The sequence below is a fragment of the Notamacropus eugenii genome, chromosome 4 (genome assembly GCF_028372415.1).
Source record: "Notamacropus eugenii isolate mMacEug1 chromosome 4, mMacEug1.pri_v2, whole genome shotgun sequence".
NCBI classification, from domain to species: Eukaryota; Metazoa; Chordata; class Mammalia; order Diprotodontia; family Macropodidae; genus Notamacropus; species Notamacropus eugenii.
This window is the reverse complement of record NC_092875.1, coordinates 340,506,302-340,533,980: the sequence shown is the minus strand read 5'-3', so window position 1 is coordinate 340,533,980 and position 27,679 is coordinate 340,506,302. Positions and strand designations below refer to the sequence as shown.

Genomic DNA, 27,679 nt, shown 5'->3' with positions numbered 1-27,679 from the left:
CCTTAAATACTTAAGAATCACCATTGACTGCAAACTTTTGCTAATGGCAAATTATTTCTTTTTGTTAAAGTAGGTTCCCTAAAGTTCTCCACTGAGTAATACTTTTTAGCCTGTTTCCAGACCCTATATAAACTGACTTCACAAATGCTTATTGAGTATGTATGATATATGCAAGGCTCCATTCTGGGAATCTAGGGAGATACAGGGAAGAGTAGTGAGTGTCTAGTTGGAAAGACAGGTTAAAGTCAGATCATAGAGGGATATGAGACTATAATCAGTAAGGAAACCATCAAAGGTTTTTGATTTGGAAAATTAACCTGACCTGATCTGCTGTGTGGGATGGGATGAAAGACTGAAGACCAATTAGGCCATTGTAGTTATTCAGATAAGAAATGATGAGAGCCCAAACTTAAGTGATGGCATGGATAATGGAAAGGAGAAAATAGATGTGAAAGGCACTGTAGAAAGAGAATCTATGAGGACACTGGAAGTAGGAGAGAAAGAAAAGGAAGAGTATTAAATGACAGAGATTTCTAGCATTTGGTGACTGGTAGAAAAGTAGCATTATTAACAGAAATAAGGGAACTAGAAGGAAAAGTTAAGTTTAGGAGAAAAGAAGATAAGTTCAGTTTTATACTTGTTAAGCCTTTCTATTAAGCCTTTGGAATAAGGGTCTTAATCTCAGGAGGTAGATCAGAGCTGATCTTAGAAGTCTTTTTTGTCTTTTCTAGGTTAGATACCCTAACCCTAAAACCCTTAGATTCCCAAAGAACACCTGAAGGATGAATCTTCTCACTGGGTGATCACAAAATTCTCCACCTTCATATACTGCATCCTGCATTGAGATGTCGAGTCATTTTACAGAGATAAAAAACACAGGGGCTAACTTAAGCCAACATGTTGCCATCAATAAAGCCATACTTGGTGTACTCCAATTGGATGTTCTCAAGGTTAGAAAGAAAACTGGAGGAAGCAATGGAGGGAGATGGAGTCTTAACCTTATAGTTGACCACTTTAGCTATATACTGCTCTCTACTTCTGACTCCCTTGTCTCCCTTGCCTTACCACCATTTATATCCTGTCTGTTGTGACCTCTGGGTTACCCCCCGTCTACTTTCTCTGCCTTTACCCCTGAGCTACAGAACACTAGTGGGGGAACTCAGATTCCCATGGTAGCTGTATCTACTACAAATGCATGTTATCTAATCTTAAATGGACTATCAGTGCTACATGGCAATATTTTTATTTTTCTCTGATTAATCCTATTTCTTACCTTCTTCAGAAGCTGTTCCAACCTTATCTTCTCTCCTCAAAGTTCCGTTGCCTCTGCTACTACCACCTCTCTTTCAGCTAATGCCCTTATTGTTATTTCACCAAACAGAGACTACCTACCAAAAGTACCTATGTTTCCCTCACCTCATTAATCAGAACTCCCTACATCCTCACCCATACTTTCCTCTATTTTCCTAAGTAAAATAGAAGTTTTTCCACCAAGTTCATTAGAACCATACCCATGATAGGTATTTTCATACACACACACACACACACACACACACACACACACACACACACACACACACACACACACACACAGAATTGTTCCAGTAGTCATTCTGACCATAAACCTCTAGCCAGACAAATTGGTACTGCCTGTCTACACTAATATGGTTCATAAAGATTAGTAGGTCTGATCCCTACACATTGAAAGTGCATTGTGGAATCCAATTCACAATGGGAATTTATGTGATTTATGGGACCATCTTGTTGCTTAGCATATAACAAGCTACATACTAATAGAAAAATTATTGATGGTACTTCTTACTCAAAGTTGCTGGTGCGTGATGGAGGTATTGGAGAAAGAGCAGATGGATCTTTATTAATTAAAAATCAGTAGTCAAAAATATTTTATTAAAAAAAGAAATAAGCTAAGAATTTGTATCCAGTTTTGGAAGCAGGACATCTGTCTCTATGGATGTCTTAGTAAACAGTATTATGATATTGGATATCACTCAGAATAACAGATCTTGAGAGTTGGGCGGGACATCAGTAGCCATTTGTTCACCCTGTGGCAGAAAAAAATTACCATCACAAAATAACCCAAAAGGGTCATTTAGCCTCTGTTTAAGACTCCAAGGAAAGAGAATCCACTACCTCTTCTGGCAGCTCAATCCATTTTTTGACAGCTGTGTTAGGAGGAGCCAGCTGATGGCACAGTGGAGAGAGCACTGGGCCTGGAGTCAGGAAGACCTAAGTTCAAATCCAGCCTCAAATCCTTATTAGCAGTGTGTCCCTGGACAAGTCCTGGTTGCTTCAGTTTCCTCATTTGTAAAATGAGCTGGAGAAGGGAAATGGCAAACCACTCTAGTATCTCTGCCAAGAAAACCCCATGGACAGTTTGATCCGCAGAGTCAGAAAAAGCCAGATAGGACTGAACAATTATTAGGAAATTAATGCTGACATCAAACCTAGATTGATCTCTGTAATACCCTCTTGGTAATCTTACTTCTTCCTTTTGCGGCCAAAAAGAATAACTCCAATACCTCTTCCACTTGGCAACTTTTACATACTTGAAAACAGTTATCATGTCCCCCCTCATTCTTCCCTTCTGCAGGTTAAACATGTCCAGTTTTTTTTTTCATCCTCATATGGAAAGGACTCAAGGCCACTCTGGTTGAACTCCCCCAGATACTCTTCAGGTTATCAATATCCTTCTTAAACTGCATTGACTGGGTTCTAGATTATATGAGTCATTCTTGTCCTAAGGACTTCGGAAGCTTTCTAAGCTGACCTCTGTTTCTTTTTTCTTAATTCGAAGACATTGTAGGGGAGGGATTGTTGTCATTTGGCTTTGTTTTTTTGAAGAAGGGTTGATAAATCCTATAGTCCTGTGTTTCAAAGCAAGAACCTAGGCTCAACCAACATGTTCACATGTTGATTGATACTTGTAGTTCAGGTTAAGAGTCTTATTTGAATTAAATTATTTCAGCCTTCATAGCAGCAGTAATAATCACAAGTCTGATGTGGGAATGTGCTTTCTCTGCTGAACCTTGTTCATCTTTAACTGCACCTGACACTTCATTTAGATGTATGTTTTATTTTAAAGCAGAACCCATGCTATGGACTAAGGTCACAGTTATAAACTTAAGGCATATGAAATTATTTGACCATTTTGCAGACCCCTATAAAGTAGGAATTCTTTCCTTCCTGTATTGCTGAGGTGGCATGGAAAACTTCTGTCCTCTTCTCTAAAAATTCTCTTAGTCATCCTTTTAAAGTGGTTTAAGATAAATGAAACTTATGAATGAATATTTTCATTGTTAAATTTTAAATGTTATATATATATGTATATGTATATGTATACATACCAATTAATATAGTAATGCAAATAAATGGGATTCTGGAAATATCACCATCATAAGTCTGAGAAAGTGGGCTGAATTTGTCAGTTATTTGCATTTTGTATTTAATCATATCATGCCAGTGATGTTTCATTATCCAAAATCTTTGCAATAGCAAAAAGGATTTGCCAACTGAGGAATGTATTGGACAAGGAAAAAGGAAAAGGGAATGGGCTGGATTTCTTTATACTGGGAGTTTTTAGAAAAGTGAATCATTTTCCTTAAAAAAGAAAATAGTTTTCTTTTTTTTTCTCTAAATTACAGATTCCACTCCTTCTTACTGTTTATGGGTCACCCCCCTTACGCAATCCGTGATGTGAACATTAATAAATTCTGTAGAATCATCAGCGAGTTTGCCCTGGAATATCGCACTACCCGGGAACGGGCTTTACAGCAGAAACAGAAACGAGCAAACCACAGAGAGAGAAACAAGACCCGAGGGAAAATGATCACTGATGTAAGTGCCAAGAAATCCGCCTCCTGCCAAAGAGTTTGCTTCTGAGTAAAATAAATAAACACAGCTCTCTGAATGCCGAACACAGGAGCCTCGCTGTAACATTTGGATATGAGAGCTTTACCTTAAACCAATATTTATAATAAGATCCTTTGGGGAACAAAATGCCCTCCAAGGTCCAAGACTGCATTCTAGTTCCCGTTACCATCTTTGCTCCTTATGGCAGCTTGCTCTGTATAGTGAATTGTCCTAGGGCAAGGTTTCTCAGTGGTTTAAGATTACTTCACGTAGACAGTATTGTGAGATGTGGAATTGTAGAATCTTTGTAATCATGTGGAGCTATTCCATGATCTTTTCCACATCGGTTTTTTTCCATGTTAGTTCATTTGAATCAAATAAGAAAACATATATTAAGTTTGCATATGTAAAGGTGCTATATAAATGAGTTTTTATTGTTATTATCATCGTTATTAATAGGCCTGACCAGGACAAGTCATGAGGAATAAACTTAAAGGAAATGTCAGATCATATAATAAATGAAGATAGCAGCTGTGCCTATATACCACGACAGATTGCCTGGTGTAAGGGTTGGTCCCTATGACTTAAACTTCCAAACAGTGGAGTTCTGTGATCTAGCAAATGGACAGCCTAGTCCAGTTGTTTGAACAACAACAAAATTACACGTTTCCTTTATTTTGGTTGTTCAGAAAATAACTTGAGCTTGGCTGTGCAGGCCACGCAATCAAAACCTAGAAAGTTGGAAAGGATCTTAGGGACCATCAAACCCCTAGCCAAAGTAGGAATCCCCTCCTACAACATCCCAGATAGAGAGTCATTCAGCCTCTGCTTAAATACTTCAGTGATTTTGCCATAGGCTAAGTCATTTTTGTAATTGATTCAACTGTAAAATAGGGATCATAGATGGACTAGCTAGGTGGTAGGAGCACTGCACTTGGAGTGTGGATAGATCTGAGTTCAAGTCTCACCTTAAATACTCACTAGCTGTGTGAGCCTGGGCAAAGTATTAACCTCTGTCAGCCTCAATGTCCTCATCTGTAAAATGAGGATAATAATAGCACCTACCTTGGGAGTTTGTTGTGAGGATAAAATGAAATATTTGTAAACCATTTAGCATAATCCTTGACTTTGCAAACCTTAAAGGTCTATATAAATGTTATCTATTACCATTAAGATTCTTGAGAGGAATATGCTATATAAACTTTAAACTGCTACGTAGTAAGTTATACAAATGTAGATTATGATAATATTATTATCATCATTCAGTTTTGGACATCTGTCAGAAAAGTTTTTTTGTTTTGTTTTGTTCATTTTGAACCAACATCTGTCCAACCCATCCCAAAAATTTTCATTAATCTTAGTTCTTTCCTATAGAAGTATAGAGAATAAATCTGCTCCCTCTTCAGTCGTGTTCATTGGAAAGCAGTATATAAGTAATTCATCTACATACTAGTTAGAGATACGTGTTTATACTGTATAACTTAGCATTAAAATTTTTCCCCTGTCACACGTCCCTCCACCAACCCTTACTATCTAGTGAGTCACATGTTCATAGAAGAATGTGTAGGACCTGGTTCCAGACCCACTTGACCAAACCTTGGAAACTGAGTTCATACTTCCGAGTGAATGGTTTCCATCAGGACTCTATTCCCCAGACAAGAGAGAGAAAACTTATTTCAGATGGCAACCAGCTGGAGACAATGACATTCATTGCTCAGAATTTAATTTCTAGACCAACAGACTCATGTCTTCATCTCTAACTCTGTGGAACTCTAAGCCATCCTTTGGGAGTCAAGATTAAACTTGCTTTCCAGGAATCCTTGTAATGCTTCAAGAGAACTAGGGCTTCCAAGCATCAGTCAGGCCAAAGGAACTATAGACACTTGGACACCTTTCTTAATGGCAGTGACAACTGAGTTTTCCCTTTAGTATTCACACTTCTTGGCTTCTGTATCCAGAGGATGATAAGCATCTTTCTACTTGCAGACAAAAAAAGTATGAAAATAAACTGAGGTCAAGTGGGAAACTCCTTGCCCAAATTTCACCTCAAGGGGAACTGAAAAGATAGAAGGTCTCCCTCGATTTAGTCAAATAAATATTTACCAAGTCCTAAGCCTCAGGAAATTTGAATGGAGAGAAATGCCTACTCAGCTGAAGCTCCTTAGGAAGGGTGAATGAAAGAGGTAGCACCAGAACTGAGCCTTGAAAGGAGAATTTTAACAAGATAATAATATAATAACAATACTATTTCTATAGTATTTGCTACATTCCAGGCAGCATGCTAAGTGCCTTATAATTATACTGTCACATGACCCTCACAACAACCCAGGGAGGTAGGCACTATTATTATCCCCATTTTACAGGTAAGGAAACTGAGGCAGAAGTTATTTGACTTGTCCAGGGTCACATAGCTAGGAAGTATATGAGGCTGGACTTGAACTTAGGTCTTCCTATTTCCAGGTCATATAATCATCACACTATGCCACTTAGCTGACAGTGAAATAAAATGATTGGCATGAGCTCCATTATGAGCTCAGTGACCTACTTTGTGCCTGTCATCTCAGGTTTGGCCTAGTTATATTCAGAGAGAGATTAGTAGAAGTAGAACCTGGCTTTCCTGACTCCAGGCCCAGAACTCTGTTCACTGTGCCATAAGAAATCAATGTGGAAAATTATTTTTAAAAATATCTGCTATATTTTTGCAAGTTCTGTTAAAGCACTGTTTTTTGCCATATACATAAGAATAAAAACTAGTTAATTTACTATATCTTCCTTTTTCAGATTAGAAACACAAGAGGACATTTCTAAAAATTTTATTTATGTTGTATTAAATACATTTATATTAAATTATATTTTGAAATTTCATATCAAATTATATTTTATATTCTATATACTTAAAGTATTTACAAGTACGGATGTTGCTGGGAAGGTCAGGACAAGGAATGAGCAGAATCTAATCCATCTTTTAGTTTTTCAAAGCAGGAAAATACCCCAGCCTTTCTGCTGTCGGAAGAGACAGCTTCTGTCACTTCTTTTTTCTATGTAGTCTTCATTCACATAGCCATATCCCCATCTACTGGAACTTCAGGATGTTACTTTTAAAGACTTTTCAAGGGAAATGGTGCCATCTTATGCTTGTGTCTACCTCTGCGAATCACAGAGTCTCAGACTGGTCAGCTGGAACCCAAATGAAAGGGAGTACTCCACTTCCTGAAGCAGCCCATTCCACCTTTGAATATTGCTCTATCCATTTCAAAAGATAATTTTTTTTTTGTTAAATATCACATGTAGATTTGCCTTTTGGCAACTTTTTAAAAAATATTTTTAAAATTTTATCAATTATAGATATTATATATAATATATTATTATAATTTATTATTATATTTAATATTTATATTTATTTTTCCCCAATTACATGTTAAAACAATTCTTAACATTTTTTTTAATTTTGAGAACCAGATTCTATCCTTCCTTCTCCTCTATCCTCCCTGAGGCCAAGCAGAGGAAATACCCCTCTTTATATGATCCCCTTTACACCCTCTGTCATGTCTCTGTTAAGTCTAATCATCTCTAATTTCTTCAACCCATCTTCAAACAACATCATCTCAAGACCCTTTACCATTTGGATTACTCTCTTCTGGACAACCACCAGCATATTGCTGTCCTTCTAAATTATGGCATTCAGAGCGGAATGCAATGTATCAATTGTGGTATGACACAGGACTCTCACCTGCCTTCGCTATGTCTCTCTTAATGCTGCCCAAGATGCTATTAGTTTTCTTGACTGCCATATCATACTATTAACTTGTATTGAGCTTGCAGTCCATTAAACCTCAAGATGTTTTCCAGATGACCTGCTCTCTAATCATACCTCCCCTGTCTTCCGTTTTTAATGTTGACTTTTAAAATCCAAGTGTAAAATTTTACATTTATCCCACTGAATTTCATTCAATTTAACTTGATCCAGTAATCTAGATTATTTCAAGATATATTTGGATGCTCTCTCTCATGGCATGTTAACTATCTTTCCCATGTTTGGAGCATCTGCAGACTTAATGCACATACTATCTATGTCTTTATTCAATTCAATGATAAAAATATTAAACAGGGCCAATCACAGATCCCTGAAGCATTCCAATGGAAACTTCCTTAAAAGCCAATTTCTTTAGATTGAGTCATTTAATCAGTTCCAGATTCACCTAATTATACTATGATAAAATCTTTCAAGGGATCCAACCCTATCCTGTGTAAGGTATTGAAGAGGGGAAAGAAAAAGAAACTCATCCTTTCCTTAGAGAGGTTATAGTCTATTTGAAGAAATAAAATGTATTTCTGTGAAACAACCAAAGAATACTATAAAGCTTTTATTAACTCATGTGAGTCTGAAATACTTTGATTAAAAGACTACATAGGGTTGGAAGGACCTCCAAGGTTCTCTAATATGAGCCATATCTAAACAGGAATCTTGTCTGCAACATTCATGACAAGTAGTCATCCAGACTGCTCATGAGGACCACCACTGGCAGGGAATTCACAATGGATTTGGAGCTACTTCTGACTCAGCTAGAATTTGAACCTAGCTGGTTCAAGGCTCTTTCCATTACATCTTCCTTCAGTATCTATCAGAAATAAACTTTATAACATTACTAAACCCAAGCTTATTAAATCACCAACACAACTACATTCTAAGTAAAACTAAAAAATAAAGTTTCAAAATAGGAAGATTTTTAATAGTTTGCACTCTGATATTTTGATGTCCTTTTGAAGTAATATTCAACACAGAGCCAGACCAAGGGGAGAGTTGAGTAAATCCTATGTGGCAAATGCTGCTATTTTCAACCATGTTACAGTTTATGCTTCCAAAAGAAGTTTATTTCTCAATAAAATTAAACTACACAGAAGTCTAAGCAGTAAAACATGTCATAAGTATATTTTAGATAAGAAAACAGTTAACATTCTTTATTAAGGTGAGAAGAAAAGCTAATGCATGGAGAACTATTAAAATGAAAAATTGTATTTTTCAATCAACAGTTAATAAATTTATTAAGTATTACTATACGCAAAGGACTGTGCTATTCCATTAACTAGGATATGGGGCCAAAACCAAGATAAAACTTAAAAGGTAAATATGTAAAGTTCTGCATTTGTACTAAAAAAAAAAAAAAAAAAAAAAAAGATCAGATTGTACAACTGTGAGATTATACAATTACACAATGTGTGAGATCTTGCCTTGGAAGCCATTTTTTATGAACAAAACTTAGGAGTTTTAATTGACCATAAAGTCAGTATGAGCCAGCAATTCACAGCAGACGTTAGGAAAAGGTAAAGGTACTTTAGATGGCATGAATAGAAGTTTAGTGCCCAGATTTCAGAAGATAATTCATCTCACTATACCGGGTGCTGGTGAGACCATATTCATAGGGACAACATTGACAGTACCTACAGGAGGCCACTGACACCTTGGAATACATCCAGATTAAGGCAAGCAGGATAGGGAAGAGTCTGGAAACCATATCATTCAAGGAAAGAAGACTTTTTGTAAGGCAAATGATAGTTGTCTTCAAATACTTAAAGGATTTTCACATGGAAAAGGAAATTACATTCATCCCGTGTGGCTCCAGAGAGCAAAACTAAAACGGTTGATTTTGGAAGGCAATTTTGACTCAGTTATACAAAAGAGCTTCCAAAAATTAAAACTAAGCAAAATTTGAATAATTAAAATGTCTCTATCACATCAAAAATTACAAAGCCCTTTCCTCATAACAACTCCTTGATTTAGATAGTACAATTATAATTATTCCTATTTTGAAGGTAAGAAAATTGAGTTTAAGAGAAGTTTTTATAAGTAACTTGTACAAGGTCACAGACCTAATAAATGACATAGTAGGAAGTTGAACCCAGATGTCATTTCATTATTCCTAGTCCAGTAATTGTAGGGTTTGACCGCTAAGGGATGCAGTGGGCTTGGAATAGAAAAGCACTGGGCTTGGATTCAGGAAAATATGTATGACCCTGGGCAAGTCACTTAACCCTGTTTGCCTCAGTTTCTTCGTCTATAAAATGAATTAGAGAAGAAAATGGCAAACTACTTCAGTATCTTTGCCAGAAAAAATGAAATCACAAAGAGTAGGACACAACTGAAAAACAATTAAACAACATCACTAGAATTATTCAGTGAGCAGTGAAATGACCACATATTATGGATATGATAGAGAAGTTTCCTGCCTCAGGATGGGAGATTAAGATCTGGTGCCTTCCTTCCCAGTTCTTTCAGATTCTAAGATAGAATGATTCTTTTTGTTCCTGTCAAGCACTGTATGTACCACCTCCTGTGAGGGATACTATAAAGAAACATAAAATCCTTGCCCTCAAGTAGTTTATAATCTTCTTGGGGAAATAAAATAAACACTCAAGAAAAAGCTATACAAGGTAGTATATTACTAAGTGCTGAATTGTATAGCACTGACTTGACATGCTCTAAGAGGTCTCTGGATGGTTCCTGAAGCAGGCTTCCTGTAAATCTTGGGTCAGAGTTGAAGGATAGTTAGAGTTCTAAGAATAGAGAATGAGGAGGATATTACAGGCACCAGGAGCAATCCAAGCAAAGGCACAAGAGGAGGAAAGGTGAGCATGGCACGTCCATAGGACAGGATGGAAACTGACCAGACTATTGCGAAATAGTGAGAAATGAAAGACAATCTTCTATTAGACTCTAAGCTCCGTGAGAGCAAGGTCCATGTCTGTTTCACCTTTGCGGTACCTGTAGTTTTTAATAGACCATCAATTACAAATTAGGTGCCCAGTAAATGTTATTGGATTGAATCAGTGAATGAAAGATGGATAGTAAGTCTAGGGTCTCAGCATGGAGAATCTCCAAAGATAGGAAAAGGAGAATTATAAAATTTGAGATTGAAAAGGTAGCTTAAAAATCATTTCATCTAGTTCTAGAATTCACAGAAGAAGAGCCTTCTCTAGGTTGCCCAAGAACACACAAGTAGCTGATATCAGATCTGGGACTAGAATCAGTCTCCCAAATCCCAGTTCATCATCATACTTTGTGCCACATTATGAATACACTTGATGAGGTAGGCAGTGGGGATCCACTTAGAAAATTGCCATTGTTTTTATGTTTACTGAGTTTATTTGGAAAATGAGGAAAATGTCAAGAACTCTAAGAACATGCTTTGCTTTTGTAATCGCTAAGAATCTGTTCTACCTTCTGTGTATGATTTGTTCCCTTCTGATAGACTGATGAAGAGGATGAAGTTGAGGTATGTTTACTTACAAAGCTTGGAATGATGCTCTTGACCTCTTTGGGGTGTGCTGTGAAGTCTGTTCCTAACACCAGCAGCGTGACGTGCTCAGCATCTGAAACTTAGGGGCTTGAAACCCTACACTTGGAATTTTGTGTTTGGTTGACAGTTTTATCATTAACAGCTTTTTATGGGGATTTTCATTGTTTCCTCTCATTCAGCCATGAGGCAGGATTTTCAGGAATTTCAGGCTGAATCCTATTATGTTTTCCTTGCCACTGGAAGTAAACAGAAACCAGGAAAAATGCCCACTGACCCTCAGGGGTAGCCCAGCTCTTTTGGTGAAATAAGGGGCTAAAGATTTAAATTTTGACTCTTAAATATTCTTGAACATGAAATATTTCCAGGAATATGGAAAAGAAATCTCAGAAATCTATTCTTGCTCTTTCTGACTCTCCTATTTTGTTTCTTGAAATCTAAATTGTCTGATATTTGCATTAATTGAACCTGGTAATACAAGTAGAAATAAAATAAGGTGAAGATAACAAGAGAGGGGAATTATCATTGGAAGATATAAATGACAGCTATCTAGTCTTCAGGCAATTGTTGTGGACCTAAAATTTTGTAGAATGATTTATGAAACTGCCTTACTACCATGGCCAGGGCTGGATCTATAGAATGCCAAACTCCTGGGTAAAAAGGAAAAAAGTCAAATTATGGAAATGCAGTGTTTCCCCTGCCAAAATCTAGATAATTGAATTTTTCAGGATTCAGCTAGATATTTAGCATCATAGAGTTATTCACCATGAAGTATTAGCTTGCCTCCTTCAGAATGCTGCTGTGATTGGTCTAGAATTTATGGTTCATAGAACAAGAAAACACCAGTTTGCATGTTTTTTATGCAGATGATTGTTAAAACTACTAAAATGTCTGTCACTACCAAAAGTAGTGGATATTATCTCACTGTTTCAGCATGAGTTTACATGTAATATAACATGTATATATCTTTCCACAGATTTTTTTCTTTGCCCATCACTACCTCCAGGTTAAATTCCTTTTCCAAATTATGAACTAGTACATACAATCCAGGATTACACTATGTTGGGTGGAGGGAACACTGTGCCTCACCACCGATATTTAGAAACTCATAGATGCTTTAATTTTTCCATATTCACTGGATATTCAATGTAAGTTATAATCTCAGGTGTAGCTACTACCTAAGTCCTTGTAGTATGGGAATAGTATAGTACCTCATCCTAATGTCTAACTTAGACCCCAAAATTTGAGCTAATATTAATGATGCTTCTCTACTATGAAAGGATGAACCTTGAAAACAGAATCCCTGGAAGTGCTCACTCCTTTTATTCATTTATCCATACATAAAAATATATATTTATATATATATATATGCATACACACACATATAAAATATATATACACACATACACATATGTATGTGTATATATACATATATGTGTGTATATATGTGTGTGTATATATGTGTATATATATACATATATATGTATATACATATATATCCCCACATGAGAACTTTGGTCTGTTCTGTTTCCATCATGGGCCAGTTTCCCTCCTTAGGAAGCTTAATGTCTCCCTCCACAGCTCAGAGACTGATCATACTGGATTAATTCATATACCAGATTGACTGAGTACACAGCCTCCACCTCCACAGTAGCAGGGATTTACACACTATACGTTGACGCTAACATCATGATATCTTTGTGCTCCTCTTCAAACATGAAGGACAAAAACAACATGAGGGATTTACACTCTGTGCTGCCACACTCACTTATCTATGTACATCCTAACTAGGAACAAAGTGATTGCCTGGATACCATAGAAACCCAGTAAATAAGAAAATCAGCTATTCGCAGGCAATTCATTTTTTTCACTATCATATCAATCAGTAACCTAACTCAATAGGGTTTTCATTCATTTATTCAATAAATATTTATTAAGTACCTATTATATTCTATGAAGATCAGTATGCTAAGCACAGGGGAGATAGGAAGTCTAAGTGAGATGTAGTGCCTGTCCCCAGAGGAGATGAGACACAGGCACAAACAATCATAATATAGAGAGTTATGTGCATTTGTGGTCAGTCTATGCATGCTCATTTTAGACAGTGACCAGTCAAATCAACTATATGCTATCCTGTTGATCGCATAAATGATTAGATGTTATTGTAGAGTTTTTTTAAGGTCTTCTTGGCAAGAAAATGGATCCCCTTTTCAGGAATGCTAAATCCTTATGACCTAATCTGCCAAACTTACCCTTTACTAACGAGTTCAAACCCTGCTTCTATCATATATTGGCTGTGTGACACCGGGCAGTACTCTCAAACTACAAGATGTTGACCTGCCCTAATAAGAGTTTCTTTATCCTGGAACTCCCTATACCATTGAAATTACAGATCCAAGCCTGTCCCCACCCTTCACTACAATATAACTCTTTTTTTTCTTAACAGGAAGTCTGTCACCTCAAGCTATGTCACACACAAGATTGTTTCTGTAAAATTAGTACTCCTTCCTTTTCCCCTAAAGTAGTCAGTTGGAGTCAGTCAATCCACGATGTGTGTGCTTTATTATGAGAACTGGGTCAAACCCCTGTATAGGAGGCAGCTGCACAAAGAAATATAAGACATCAAGGAATGAGTGGTTTCCTGAGGGAGACACAATAGAGATACAGGAAGATGGTAGAATGGTTGCAAAGAAGCATGAGTCAGTGTAACTGTGAAGCAGCAAGGCTGGTTAGCCATACAAAAATAGATAGAGAAATACGTAGATGGATGGATGGATGGAGAAAGGAAGGGACGGAGAAAGAAAGAAAAAAACAGAAAGAAAACAAAGAAAGAAAGAAAGACTAGAATTGATAGATTTGTTGGTCTTCTCAACAACTCTCTAAATTAAAGAGAGAGTGCTAACCTCCAATGGGGGATGGAGTTTATTCTACAGAAGTTCCCATACTAGTGAAATCACAGGTCCAATCCCTATGCTGTCCCCCAACAAGTTCCTTCTTGTGGCAAACAAAAGACCCAAGAGCTCTTCTCTCACACAACAGAATTTGTCACACAGATATTTTCACAAAATAAGATAGTATTTGTAGAGAATTTTGTAAACATAAAAGCACTATGCAAATGCTATTATTATTATTATCTCCAAACAGATGACAACCCCTGTAAACCGCAGTAATAGCTGAATCTGCAGAGGCAGCCGTCTTCTGTTCGCTTTTTCTTTTTTAATGGAATTCAGCTGTGAATTTCTTTTTCCCTCTTGAACAGCTGTTTCAGAAAGGTGACACATATCTTGACTCTGATTGCCTCTTTGCAGACTGGAAAATTCTCCAACAGTTCCACTCCCTCCCAGAGCCAACCACAGGGACTGGAATATGCAGAAGATGCAGCTGAACATGAGAACATGAAGGCTGTGCTGAAAACCTCCTCCACTGGTGAAGAGGGCACCTCGGTGCTAGGCATGAGGACACGAAGTCGAGCCAGTAGAGGTAATTGGCCACTTCTTTCCTTATAGTACTCTCCTCATTATACAAGCTTCAGTGGGATTGACTCTCAGGTCACAGATCTAGGGTTCGTGACCTGGGGTCTGTGAACTTGGTTTAACATTACTTCAGTATAATTGGTTTTCTGTGTAATCCAGTGTATTTGATTTTGTGCACTCAAGCGTTACTCTGACAAGTAGTCCCTTGGCTTCACCCAGGCTGCCAAAGGGGTCTGTGACACAGAAAAGGTTAAAGGCCCCCATCAGAGGAAAGAACTTCAAAGGCCATTTGTGTCTAATCTCATTTTAAAGATGAGGAAACTGGGACTCAGAGAGATTATAAATGACTTGTTCAAAGTCAAGCTATAAAACAACTTGAAAAACAAAAAGTTCTATACTGAAATAGTACCTGCTGTTATGGTCAACTGACCGTGGAAAAGGAGGAAGCATCACTTTCACAGATAGATGAAGATGCATTTGTATCATTACCATTGTATGACATGAAAGAAATGCTCAGCAAAACAGAACAGCCTCCATTATCTGGCTCTCGATTTTACATCTATTGTTCGTGCTCCCTCAGGGCATACCACCTCCTGCCAGTGCCAACCTCCTTCCTATCTGTTGGTGAATGGCAAGTAAATTGGGGGATGGAGTTTACTTACCAGGGAGTTCCTGTTTTAGTGAACTGCCTCTCTTTAAAGGTCCAGCTTGGCTTTTCCATATAAGCCCAACCTACCAATCTTTCCCTCCTCTGAACTCAAAACACTGATAATAATGGCTGACATTTTTGAAGCTCTCTAAGGTTTATGTGCATTATCTCATTTGAGCCTCATACTAGCCCTTTTTACCAAGTATTATTAGGTCCATTTTCCAGATGAGGAAATCGGGTCTCAGAAAGGTTATATGACTTGTTCACATAGCTGCCGAGATGGGATGTGAATAATTCCAAGTCCAGCATTATATTCACACTCCTATATGTTGCCTCTCACTTACTGTCTGTCCCACTTGTCTGACCCTTTGGTTATGCCATTTGGTAACATCTCTTGTGCTGTTATTTATTTAACTTTTTACATGTGCATATCTTCCCTTCATAAAAATTTACATATGGAATGGAGAGAGGGAAAGCAAACAGGTGATTTCACAAAACTACTCAATCCTAAGTGAGTTTGGAAAAGCATAATACAGAGGCCTTCCTGGCAGTGGCAAAGGAAATATCTTTAGGCTGTCTAGGTCAGAGAGAGATTACACTAATAAGCAGCCAGCAGCCAGCTTTAAACCACCAGTCCTCACCCTTCAACACAGGCCTCCTAGGCAAGCCATACATTTTGTTCCTCAAGAATTGCTGATGGAATTCTTATAACCCTGAAGATCCGCATGGACTAAATAAAGGGAATGACAATGTGGAGAGAGCTTCCCTTGATGGGTTCCCAGCAGCCTAGCCCTTGACTGCCTGAGGAATGGGGATAATTATCTTGTAATGTCTTTTTGTACATAAAATTTATTTTCTTGTGTAATTGGAAGAGGGGAAGAAATGTAACAGTGGCAAGCTTTCAAAAGGCCTGGTCAGGGAACAAAGCCAATGAAAAACCACTGAAGGGCCTTCCCACAGGATTCCCCAGAGGATAGTCAATAAAGGTCTAGATTTAGCAGTCTGATTCCTGGCTCATATGAAAGGTGGCCTCATCACTAACATTTTGGTTTGACTCAGTCTAGTTCCACCTCTTCTAGTCTTTAAAGCAACAATAATGGCACACAACCTGCATGTACTCACTGAATGGCCCTAATTAGGTGACTTTCTGGGGGAAAAAAAACTCTGTATTGAGTTTTGTTTTTTTTTTTTAATCTCCTCATCTGGATTCATCACTGTTAACAGTTTTTTAACTGGTGCTCATGAAATGTCCTCATGGCACAGGGCCAATCATTAAACCTACACCTTGCTCCTTGTCACAGCTTTGTGGCAAAAAGGCAGGGAGAGACTCTGTATGAGTCTAAGTGTGGGCATATGATGGTAAATATAAGGAAGGAATAATCAGCTAATGGCCACATACACTGTTGGCACAATTTCCAGGGAAGATCTTTTCTCCCTTGAGAGTTAAATATCTGCCTATTCAGAAGTGTATGCTGTTTTTCTGGTATTATTTTGACCTATATAGCAGCTAGGTAGCACAACAGATAGAGTGTGGAGCCTGGAGTCAGGTAGACACCCATCTTCCTGAGTTCAGATCTGGCCTCAGACACTTACTAGCTGTATGACCCTGGGCAAGTCACTTAACCTTGTTTGCCTTAGTTTCCTCATTTGCAGAATTAACCAGAGAAGGAAATGGGTAAACCACTCCAGTATCTTTGCTAAGAATACCCCAAATGGGGTCATGAAGTGTCAGACTGAGTGAATAACAGGAACAGTTTGCTAAAAGGGCTAAGAATTAATTACGCATTTATCATTCACTACTAGAAAACCAATCCAGAGAGGCAACTGAAGTCTAGTAAAAAGTTCATGGAACTGTTAGTCCCAAAGCCTCATTTCAACTAGTTCTGTGACCTTAGGCATATGATTTACCTGAGCTCCAGCTTCCTTGTCGATGTTATAGGATAATGACACCAACTTTATATGTCTCATAGGATTCATTCATGCATGTAATGAATATTTAATTAACATGTACGATGTACATAGTTCTAACCTTGGCACTGAGATAATAATAATAGCTAATGTTTATGTAATACAGGCATTGGGAGGAAGGTGCTCTTATCTTCATTTTCAGAGGGGAAACTGAGGCAAAAGGAAGTTAAGTGACTTGCCCAGGGTCACGTGGCTAGTAAGAATCTGAGACTACATTTGAATACAAGTTCTTTTAGACTCTAGACCCAGCACCCTTTCAAGATGGTTATCAAAGAAATGCCAGACCTGGTCCCTCATCTTTAAAGCTCAACGTTAGCTGGAAGGTGCTCAGAGTATTCTGATGTCATTTGAAATAGTGAATACAAATGCAACTATTTGAGAATTGAGTGTATTAACCTCTCAGTTGGACTTTTATTAGGATAATTCTCAGGAGGATACCTAGTTTTCATACAGCTTCTAGATGAAAAGTTCACTTTGTCTTGTTATTTCTTTTCTTTTTCACAACCTCGTGTCTTTTGGGGTTCTTTCTGTCTAGGCTCTGCTAGCAGCACATGGCACGCTGGCATTGATGACTCACCCAATGTTACGGATGATGCAGCGGATGAGATCATGGATCGCATCGTCAAATCGGCCACCCAAGTGCCCAGTCAACGAGTGGTGCCAAGAGAAAGGAAACGATCACGGGCAAATAGAAAATCATGTAAGTCCCTTAGGGGAGTGGTCGCAGAACAGAGCACGTCTTCCAAGAAGCCGACCTCCCCCGTCCAGTCTGCAGAGAGGAATGAGAGGGACCAGGGCAGGGGCAGTGTATACATGAGCTCCATGTCTTTGGCCTGTGGTAGCGTCATGCTGTAAAGAGCTCTGGGGCCATAGCTCAAGACAGAAGAGATATGTCATGCATCGACCCCGGTGGAGTCAGTCTGCAACAAAAGGTCCCTCTTAGAACTCTGAGGACTTCCAGTGGTCCTAGAAATCTGTTCAGTATTGCAGAATTCAAATCCCCTCGGGATTCCCCAGGAGCTCTGCCAGAAGAAGATACAATCCAGGGGCTACAGCCTGAAGCTATTTTCCTAAGCCTGCTTTGGCTCAAACTTTTAGTCAAGGAAGGCCACAGGCATCCTTAGCCAGGACAGTATGATGTAGTGAATAAACAATGGAGTTGAAATCAGAGTCCCTCACTTTCAGCCTCTGCTCTGTTGAGTATTATGCATGTGACCTTAAACAAGTTCCTTCAACTCTCTGGCCCTCAGTTTCCACATGTGTAAAAGGATGAGGGAGTGGTAGGACTAGATGTTCTTTAAAACCCATTCTAGCTCTCAATTCTATACACAGCACTGGAGATCAGAGGTGTGGGCCAAGGACAGCTTATGCTCAGGTTGTGAAAGGTGGTGTATTCTTTAAGCCCTAGTTTCTCTCAATTCCAGATCCAGCATCTCTTTACTCCCCAGAACTGTTTAGTGTTATCACTGTACTTGGAGATATTGCTGTGTGCTCCCTCTCACAGATAATTTATAAAGATATTAATTAGTAGGGCACCATGGATAGAGCACTTGGTCTGGAGACAGGAAGACTCATCTTTCTGAGTTCAAATCTGGCATCAGACACTTACTAGCTATGTGACCCTGGACAAGTCACTTTACCCTGTTTGCCTCAATTTCCTCATATGTTAAATGACCTGGAGAAGGAAATGGCAAACCACTTGGCAGTATATCTGCCAAGAAAACCCCAAATGAACAGCTGAACCTGACAGAAAATGACTGGGCAACAACTAATAATACTAATTCAAGTAGCAGTCCATAAGGAAGACAGATCTTTATACTTTTCCATCTAGAGAAGTACTGATTTATCCTTAGGTGGCATAATGGAGATAGTCCTGGATTCTGCAGGATCTGAGTTTGAATCCTGCCTCAGGTACTCACTGTGTGACACTAGGGAAGTCACATCACCTCACCAGGCCTCAGTTTCCTCAAAATGGGTATAAAGACAGCACCCACTTCTCAGAGTTGTTGTAGGGTTCAGATGAGATATCATATGCAAAATGCTCTGAAAACTATAAAGCATTGTCTGAATGTTAGCTATTATGATAATTATCTCTGTCCTTTCTTTTCCCTAGGATTCTTCATTATCTTAGACAAAACTATTTTGCTCAATCCCTAAACCCACTATGACTCAAAATTGTATATAGCCTTTGGTATGGGACTTTGTCAAAGGCATTAGATTGTACCCACTCATTCTTCTCTATTTACTGATCCCCAAGCAATGAAGACATCATGGCCAGTTCCCTACTATCTCATCTAGGAATCACCAGTTTCTGATACAGAGTGAAGTCTAGGGAAGAGACAGAGATAAGTGACTGCTTGGCACAGAGAAAAGAACGAAGAGCCTAGACTTAACATATGGAAGAAAAGACAGATGTTAGCCCTTGTTCAGAAAAGAGCCACAAGACCAGAATGGCTTCCTAAAACTAAGGCAGCATGAGACTGAGTCAGCTAGGTCTAGTCTATCAGTCCTTCAACAAAGATTTATTAAGCACCTACTGTGTGCTAGGCCTAGGGAGACAAATTCAAAAGGGGAACAGCACAGAGAATCTGCATGTGTGTGTGTGTGTGTGTGTGTGTGTGTGTGTGTGTGTGTGTACTCCATAAGTATATAGAACATGTATAAGATGAATATGGGATAGTTTTGGGAGAGAGGGCTTTATTCATTTTTTCCAGTAGAATCAACCCTTTCCATATCAAAATTGTCCTTGTTGAAGATATTTTTTAATTTATCATTACGCATGCTGAAAGTTGCAATAACCATTTCATGGCACTAAATGCTATTTAGGAAAAATAGAGCCATAATCAATTCATTGGCATGTTGTGGCCTGAAGTAATGCCTTCTTGGACTTACAGTCACAAGTAATATCTGCCGTAGAGTTCCTAGTGAGCCATCAGAAGTTTTGGTTCTTTAGATATCACTTTGAATGGGTATCATAAAAACGTACCAGTAAGCATTATTTATAAGGTTTGGTTTTCTTACTTGGTCTTTTAATAAAGATATGATCCATTTAAGAAAAGCATGACCTAACTCTCTAAATTCTCTTTTGTTCTGTGCTCAAAGAGATCCTATGTTAGCGCATGGGAGTTTTCTGCACTGGGTGGGAGGTTGGACCAGATGGCCCCTTCCGGCTCTTAAGATTCCATGATCTAGTTCCCACATGCCTGTGGTTTGCCTTTCCCTAAGACAATTCTCTGTTTTATCAGTTTTCTTCCATACTTGCACGAAAGAGTCATCTATTGTTTCATCTGACCAAGCACATTTCACTCAGCGAAACTGTTTATTTCCATAGAGCTGGTTTTAATTTGAGTGTAGTGGAAACCAAGAAAAACTCAGGACCCAGTAAAAGTTTAGGTTGACCCCAATTTCCTTTGTAATATGTGATTGATAAATTCCAGCCTTTCAAAGTCTCAACATGATGTTTCAGTGAATCGAAAACTACTGAAAAATGAATGTAAAGTTCCATAGTTCAGGGCCTCAGGCTTCAGTTCATTACCTTTAGTTGCTGAACAGTGGCACTGAGGTAAATGGATAATGAAGTAGATAATGAATGACACAAACAGTCTTGCTATAAACTCATTTGGCTGGAAGAGAGAATCATTTAACGCTTTAACAAGAAGTATTCACACCATTTCCAAGAAACTGAACAGTATCCTTCCAGTAACCCAGGAATTTATGATATGAAAACAATTTGAAGGCTGCAAAGATAATTAAATGTCTGCTTTTGGATTTGAAGCTTATGGCTCTACCTACACAGTGCCAGACATCCTGTTGAAAAGTCAAAAACTTGTTCAATTTAGAGACATAGAAGGGCATCCAAATCACTATAATAAATCCTCTTTTTTTCCAACGGTTGATTTTTTTTTCCAGTTAGTCCAGTCCAGTTAGTTTCTGATTGATCTTACTCAGTTATATTTGCTCCTGGCCAAACTCCAATCTCTGCTCTCTGATTGGCTTGTTACATAACCAGCAGACCCTTACAACCAATGTCAGTCACATCACATATCAGGGCCTCAGTTTCCATATCTGTGAAATGGGTTAGGTGACCTCCAGCATTGCTATTTGAGAATGTCTGACATCTCAATTCAGAGGATCATAGAACCTGAAGTTGAAAGAGGACGTCAGAGGCCCTTGAGTCTGACTCTCATTTTATTAATGAAGAAAGTGAGGTTGAAGTGGATGAAGTGATTTGTCCAAGGTCACATGGGCAGTAAGTGGCAGAGGGAGGATTTGAACCTGAAAGCCCTGTCTTGAGAGCCAGTTCTTTTTCTACAGTGATTTATACAGTGATACCTTCTGTCACTCCATTAATCGCTATTCTTTATTGAATTTCCTTTAAAAAAGCCTGGAGGCCATATGGCCTCTCTTTTACATTTATTTCACATAAGCAAAATATATTTGAGCCGGCATGCCTTTGACTTTCGCCTTTCATATAGCATTGAGGAATGCAACAGTGACATGTGAAGAGTAGAATTTCCTAAAGGGAGAGAATGATGGAGTCTGAGAAATCCTTTAGAGAAAGCAGAAGGTCCTCACTGGGCAATATCTTTCTTTCACTTTCCTGCCCCCTTGGGCCTACCAGTCTCCCAACACATTTCAGTTACCACCACCCTTTCTTTCCAGTAGTATTTGATGCTATCCAGGAATCTCCCCACAAATCCCATTAAGAAAACTCTTGATACTGATCTCCGGAGTTTAACTTCAGCACTTTCCACTTACTTCTTTCTCCAAAACAATGTATTTTATTCCTTTGTAGGTCAAGGTTACACAAAGCAGTAAATCCATCCATACTAGTTACGTTATAGACAAAGGAAAAAAAGGCTGTGCTTCTGGTGTAGACTTTTACTTTTTCATTTTCAGCAGTAGCAAGAGAATTTTCTGAGCACAGAATAGCTTGCATTCAGATGTGCTGGGGCCTGAACAAGCAGTGATACCATACTCCAGTTCCCTTTCTCAAATGTATGTTAAAAGCCAATCAGACAATTGAAGTCACACAGTATTGACCATAGCATGAACATACAATTGATGGGATAAAATAATTGGCCAGGACATGAGTGGATAGTAAGGTCTGTGTGTCAAATATAGGATTGAAATTGAATAGTTGTACAAGTATGAGGACTGGGATTAAGTGTAAGCATGGAGGAATATTGGAGGGGTAAAGCCATCAGCTTCTTAGGGAGATTATGTGGATAAAATACCTAGAAAATGTTGCTGTTCAGTCGTGTCCTACTCTGTGACCCCATTTTGGGTTTTCTTGGTAATGATACTGGAGAGGTTTTGGTCCTGATTGCCATTTAAACCTGCCCAAGCGAATCAAGTCTGACCCACATGCCCCTATTTTTGGTAAGGCTTAGGAAATTATACTATTAAAAGAAACCATGTTGTAGTCAGATATTTTTTTCCATTTATTTAAATAAACAGAACATTGCTGTCACGATGATGCTTAAACACCATGTGAACCCAAGTGCCAAACATTTTCTCAATGTGTGCCCAGAGTGTAGCGAGCATTCAAAAATGCCCTTAGATCTGTGAAGTTTACTTCTCTACTTATTTGACCAGGCATTTTTCCATTAAATGAACTAAGATTACCATTCATGGACATCTGTATTCTACCTTCTACTGAGATAGCTAAATTTAATTAAATTTAAGATGCCTTACAGTACAGTAAGTTATGCCCTCCTGACCTTCTTAAGGCAGTATTTTGTGTCTTAGTTATGAGATCTCGGCAGGCCTTTCTCGTTAAGAACGAGGAGGTATTTTTATCCTATTCTAACCTATTAAAGTCTATTTCTTCAACAAATGCTTTAAGGATTGCTTAAAGAACATAAAAGGTCATTAGAAAGTTTTCCTTTTATTGCCAATGCATAGAATGCATTCCATTACTCAATTAAATGTAATCTGCCTTGAGACAAGACCTTTAAGAGCCAAAATATTATGTCTAGTCAAGTTAGACATACATCTAGAGTTTAACGGCAAAGAAAGAAGAAGAGATTGTTATAGCTTCTAGGAGTCTAAAGCACAGATGGAAAATGCCTGAGTTTCAGGGCCATCATTTAGCGTGAGGGGTCAGGTAAGCATGGTCCTCCCCGACATAGCTCCCCCACAGGCTGTGACTGATGATATCTGCCAAAGGAGTTTCTTATGGGGCTGATAGGTGGCGCAATCCATAGAGCACTAGACTTGGAATTAGGAAAACTCATCTTCCACATCTGGCCTCAGACACTTACTGTGTGACCCTTGGCAAGTCACTGTTTGCCTCAGTTTCCTCACTTGTAAGATGAGCTAGAGAAGAAAATGGCAAACTGCCCCAGTATCTTTATCAAGAAAACCCCAAATGGGGTCAAGAAGAGTTGCACAGGACTGAACAACAAAAACAAGGATCCATACTGTTTCAGAAAATTCATTATCAGATAACTTCAAGAGGGACAAATACAGGAAGCTACTATTAGTCATAAACACTACAGTTGGAAATAACTTATCAGTTCCTTTTCTTTTTGAGTGATTACCACATGACACAAGTCATAAGCATGGTTAAGCTAAGACATGAACATTCTTAAAACATCTAAGCTTAAAGGAAAGAGGGAGGCACACAGGGATCTAAAGGAAAATGACCACTCTTCCAGGGCCCTTAAAGAAAAGCCTGAGCATACTGAATTCTCTGTTCCTGATAGTTTTGGGTATTTGTAGCCCACTGAGCCCGTCTGAAAAAACACATTATTACCAAGGGATGTTATTTACATCTGTACCTTTAAACAATTAATACACAGTAATCTTCCAATTTGTAGCCAGATGCTTCTAAGCATAGCGTATATAAACTACAGGTTGTATTAGTAACATTTACTATAGTCATTCAAAACTGAATTAATTACATAATCTACATTTACGTTACAAGAACTACATAAGAGTTTTCCCTCCTGGACTTTTGGAAGGAGTGATTTAAATGCTCTTCAGACCATTTTCTGGCTCAAAGCCTTCCTGATGTCTGAACAAGTTATTTCCTTGATGCTCTTACATTTATTCTGTGTGCTCACCCAGCACTGATGGGAAACTGGGTATAAAGTGTTGTCTAACATGTACCTGAGGATGCGCTCTACAACTCAGACTCATACTGGTTAGTCAGGTTCCCAAAGGAAGGATGAGCATTTCCAGTCGTCGTTCCCCCCCTTCGCCCCCCCCCCCTCCGCCAGGTTACAGGGATAATCCTGAAGTCTGGTTGTTTTTTCTAATATTGTAACTCACTGAGTTACACAGCTAGTGTGCTCTCCATTAATTATCCAGTTGATATCAGTTAGCCAGCAAGAGATGAATAGCTTTTAGTTAGGAATATTTACAAAATATCCCCCTTAAAAAGCTGTGATCTACTCTCACATGAATACATGCAGAGACTAGTAGAAAGTTTAGAGAACACACGAGCAAACATAACTCACAATTCCTGGCTTTTAGAAGTTCTTTTATCCTTTTTTGGGGTGTCCATAAAGTTCTTACAGATACAGCTTTCTCTTAGGTTCCAAGGGTTGGAGTGGAGAATCCTAGAGCTGAAGAGGTGACTGTCTCCAAAGCTGCCTTTTCCTCAGTATGCCTAATTTGTCCTCCTGGCTAGATGTATTATTTGGCATGGTCACAGAAGGGGGGTGGGGCAGGGCAAAGGGAAAGTATGCTGCTTCCTCTGTGCTTACTGCAACCCCACTTCCCACCTTGTTTTGCATAGGTGGAGGCAAAAGAGATTTCCTTTCTCAAAGAGCTCCCAAAGCTTGATTCTGGAAGCAGTTGCTGGAATCCTTTTGATAGAATCTTCTTCTCTAGTATACATAAGTCCAGAAGTGTATCTCATTCTTTCAACCAATCCCAGTACATTTCACCATCAGATTAATTAGGTTGTCCTTACTTACTTAGTGTATGCTTTTGATTGGTAGATTCAATAAAAGTATTTAGAAATTGTTCCCATCTAGTTTATACCTTTGGTTGATTCTTTGATTCTAAATTCAGTCTAAGAGGCATTTTCATCTGATAAATGTACCAGCAGGTAGTGTATCTTGTTAGTTAATTAACTGAGGCAACTAGGTGACACAGTAGATGAAGTGCTAGGCCCGGAGTTAGGAAGACCTGAATTCAAATATAACCTCATACACTCCCTATCTGTGTTACCCTGGGCAAGTGACTTAACCTCTGTTTGCCTCAGTTTCCTCAACTGTAAAATGGGAATAACAACACCTACCTCATAGGGCTGTTGTGAGGATCAAATGAAACTTTTTAAAAAGCACTTAGCACAGTGCCTGGCACAAAGTAGGTATTATATAAATGCTTATTCCCTTGCCTTAATTGGGGTTGGACATCTTACAAGAGAGATGTCCTATCTTCAGGGATATCACTCTAGGCTGAATGTCTTCTTCATGGAGTGGATAGAAGGAAAGACAACAGAAGAAAACAGGTTAAGTCAATACTCCCTTGTTTTCCATCCTCTCTCTGCCCTACTCTGAGTCTGGAGGTTGTTGCCTGTTACACTGGATTTAAAAAAAAAAAGAGAGAATCTATAACTGTGAACAGCTAAGAAGAGTAACTGTCTTTCTAGTGGCAGAATTTCAATGTCAATTACAAAACACAATAGTGTGTCTGTAATGGTTTCTGCCATGGGCCATATAGACAGACACCCATATCCATTTCTAACCCTGCTGGTCAAAGGCATTTCTGTAGGAGCAAAGTATGGGGTGGCAGGCAGGGGGAAGGAGCAAGATGATTTTCTGAAAAGGTTAAAAGATTATTCAAACCCATGGGCATTATAGTCTGTCTTTGTAATCTGCTTAGAAAGCAATATGGTCTACCAACTAACCTGGGATTGTATTTTTAATCACCTGGTTTTTTGTTGTTGTTGTCTTCCCATGCCTGGGGTTTCCATGGCACTGTAGTAAGAAGAACTCTGAAGAGTGGACTAACCCCAGAAGAAGCCAGAGCACTAGGCCTCGTCAGCACTTCTGAAATGCAGCTGTGACGTCGGCAGAGGTGATAACAAGAACTCTCTCCTCCCTAAGATCAAGATAAACTCTTCCACGTGGCACCTCCCCGGGTCTGTGGGTGCACAACATAGTGGCTCATGTGGTTTAATTGTTACAAAATGTATAGCTGGGATAAAAGGGGGCATCACCGTGCCCCACAAAAATCAACCAGACAGTTATGAAAAGGAGTGTCTGTATTTCTAGGCAACTTCACACAGCTTGTTCTCTCAGTATAGATGAGCATGGGTACCACACGTCTCCTTTGCCTCACCTCTTTACCATGTTGGTTTTCTCTGTGATTTGATTCAATAACTCTGACATGTGACATCTTTTCAGTGTAGGCAGCAGGCCTCTCAGATGTAAATGTCTTCTGTTATCACTCCCATGATGTGTTGTGTACTCACGTAAGACAGGGTCTATACAACACCAACATATCTGGATCAGAAGTGAAAAGCTGCACACCAGAGAAAGCCCAGATGTCTGCTTCGGGAATTCTAGATGTTGTAAATGTTCATGCAGATTCAGAAATGCACGCCACATTCAAATATTAAATAAATAGAGTTCAGTGAGATTATTGGTTTCCTTCACCTGGATAAAGTCCTTAATATTCGTCTAGTCTGTAATCCTCCTTTGGAGTCTTGGTCAGAAACAAAGACCGTTGCAATGAACAGGGAGACTTCAAAGGCCTTTTATGTTTGCTTTGGGGTGGTCCATGGCAGGGGAAAAAAGATAAGCAAATGAAGAAAGTAGCCCTGAGATGAGTTGTTAATACTCCTGATTTCATAAAGCAGGAAGAATTTTCAGGTTCTTATCATGATGAACATTAGCATTGAGAGTATCTTCTGTGCCACCTTGCTGGACACCATAGTGATTACAGTGATCTGTCCCACTCCACTGAGCTCCCTCCAGCCCATGGCTTTATCATAAAGGTTGAACTTGTATGAAATAAAGTGCTTTGACATACCCCCATAAAGGACTTCTTCCCCTCCTTCCCACAATTCTGGCTGTCTGAAACTGAAACTTTACTCAGCGTCCTTCCAATTTCAGTCTTTCAAAAAAAAAGATACTAAGAAAAAAATTTTAAAGACATGTTAAGCAGTGTACAGGACCACCAGATCAAATGCTGTGGTCATTTGGGGGCACTCAATGAGTGTGCAACCAAAAAAAAAAAAAGCCTTCAGAGTAATGTCACTTAACTCAGTTGAGAGAGCTAACCATGTGGAAGCTGTGCAAAGGTCCTTTTGACAAAGAATTTGTCCTAGTTTTTAGTCAGTTTTAACCACTAGCCTATCAGGAACCAGACCAAGGCAGGGTGGTGGTAGAAATGGCAGGGGACTGGAGTCGGGGGAGGGGAATCACCCTCTTGGGGATTTCTTAAGGTCTGAACCCTTTTCTATT

At 38.8% G+C, this 27,679-nt stretch overlaps 1 protein-coding gene across 1 annotated transcript in view; it reads left to right on the top strand.

Annotated features, from left to right (window-relative positions):
- Window positions 1–26,850, top strand: part of FHOD3 (formin homology 2 domain containing 3) — a 707,140-nt gene extending 680,290 nt beyond the window's left edge. The window contains 5 exon segments of the mRNA XM_072599353.1: window positions 3,663–3,855; window positions 11,118–11,141; window positions 14,471–14,642; window positions 17,788–17,952; window positions 26,195–26,850. Coding sequence (XP_072455454.1) covers window positions 3,663–3,855; window positions 11,118–11,141; window positions 14,471–14,642; window positions 17,788–17,952; window positions 26,195–26,277 — 637 coding nt within the window. The 3' untranslated portion in view covers window positions 26,278–26,850.
- Window positions 26,851–27,679: the final 829 nt, after the last annotated feature.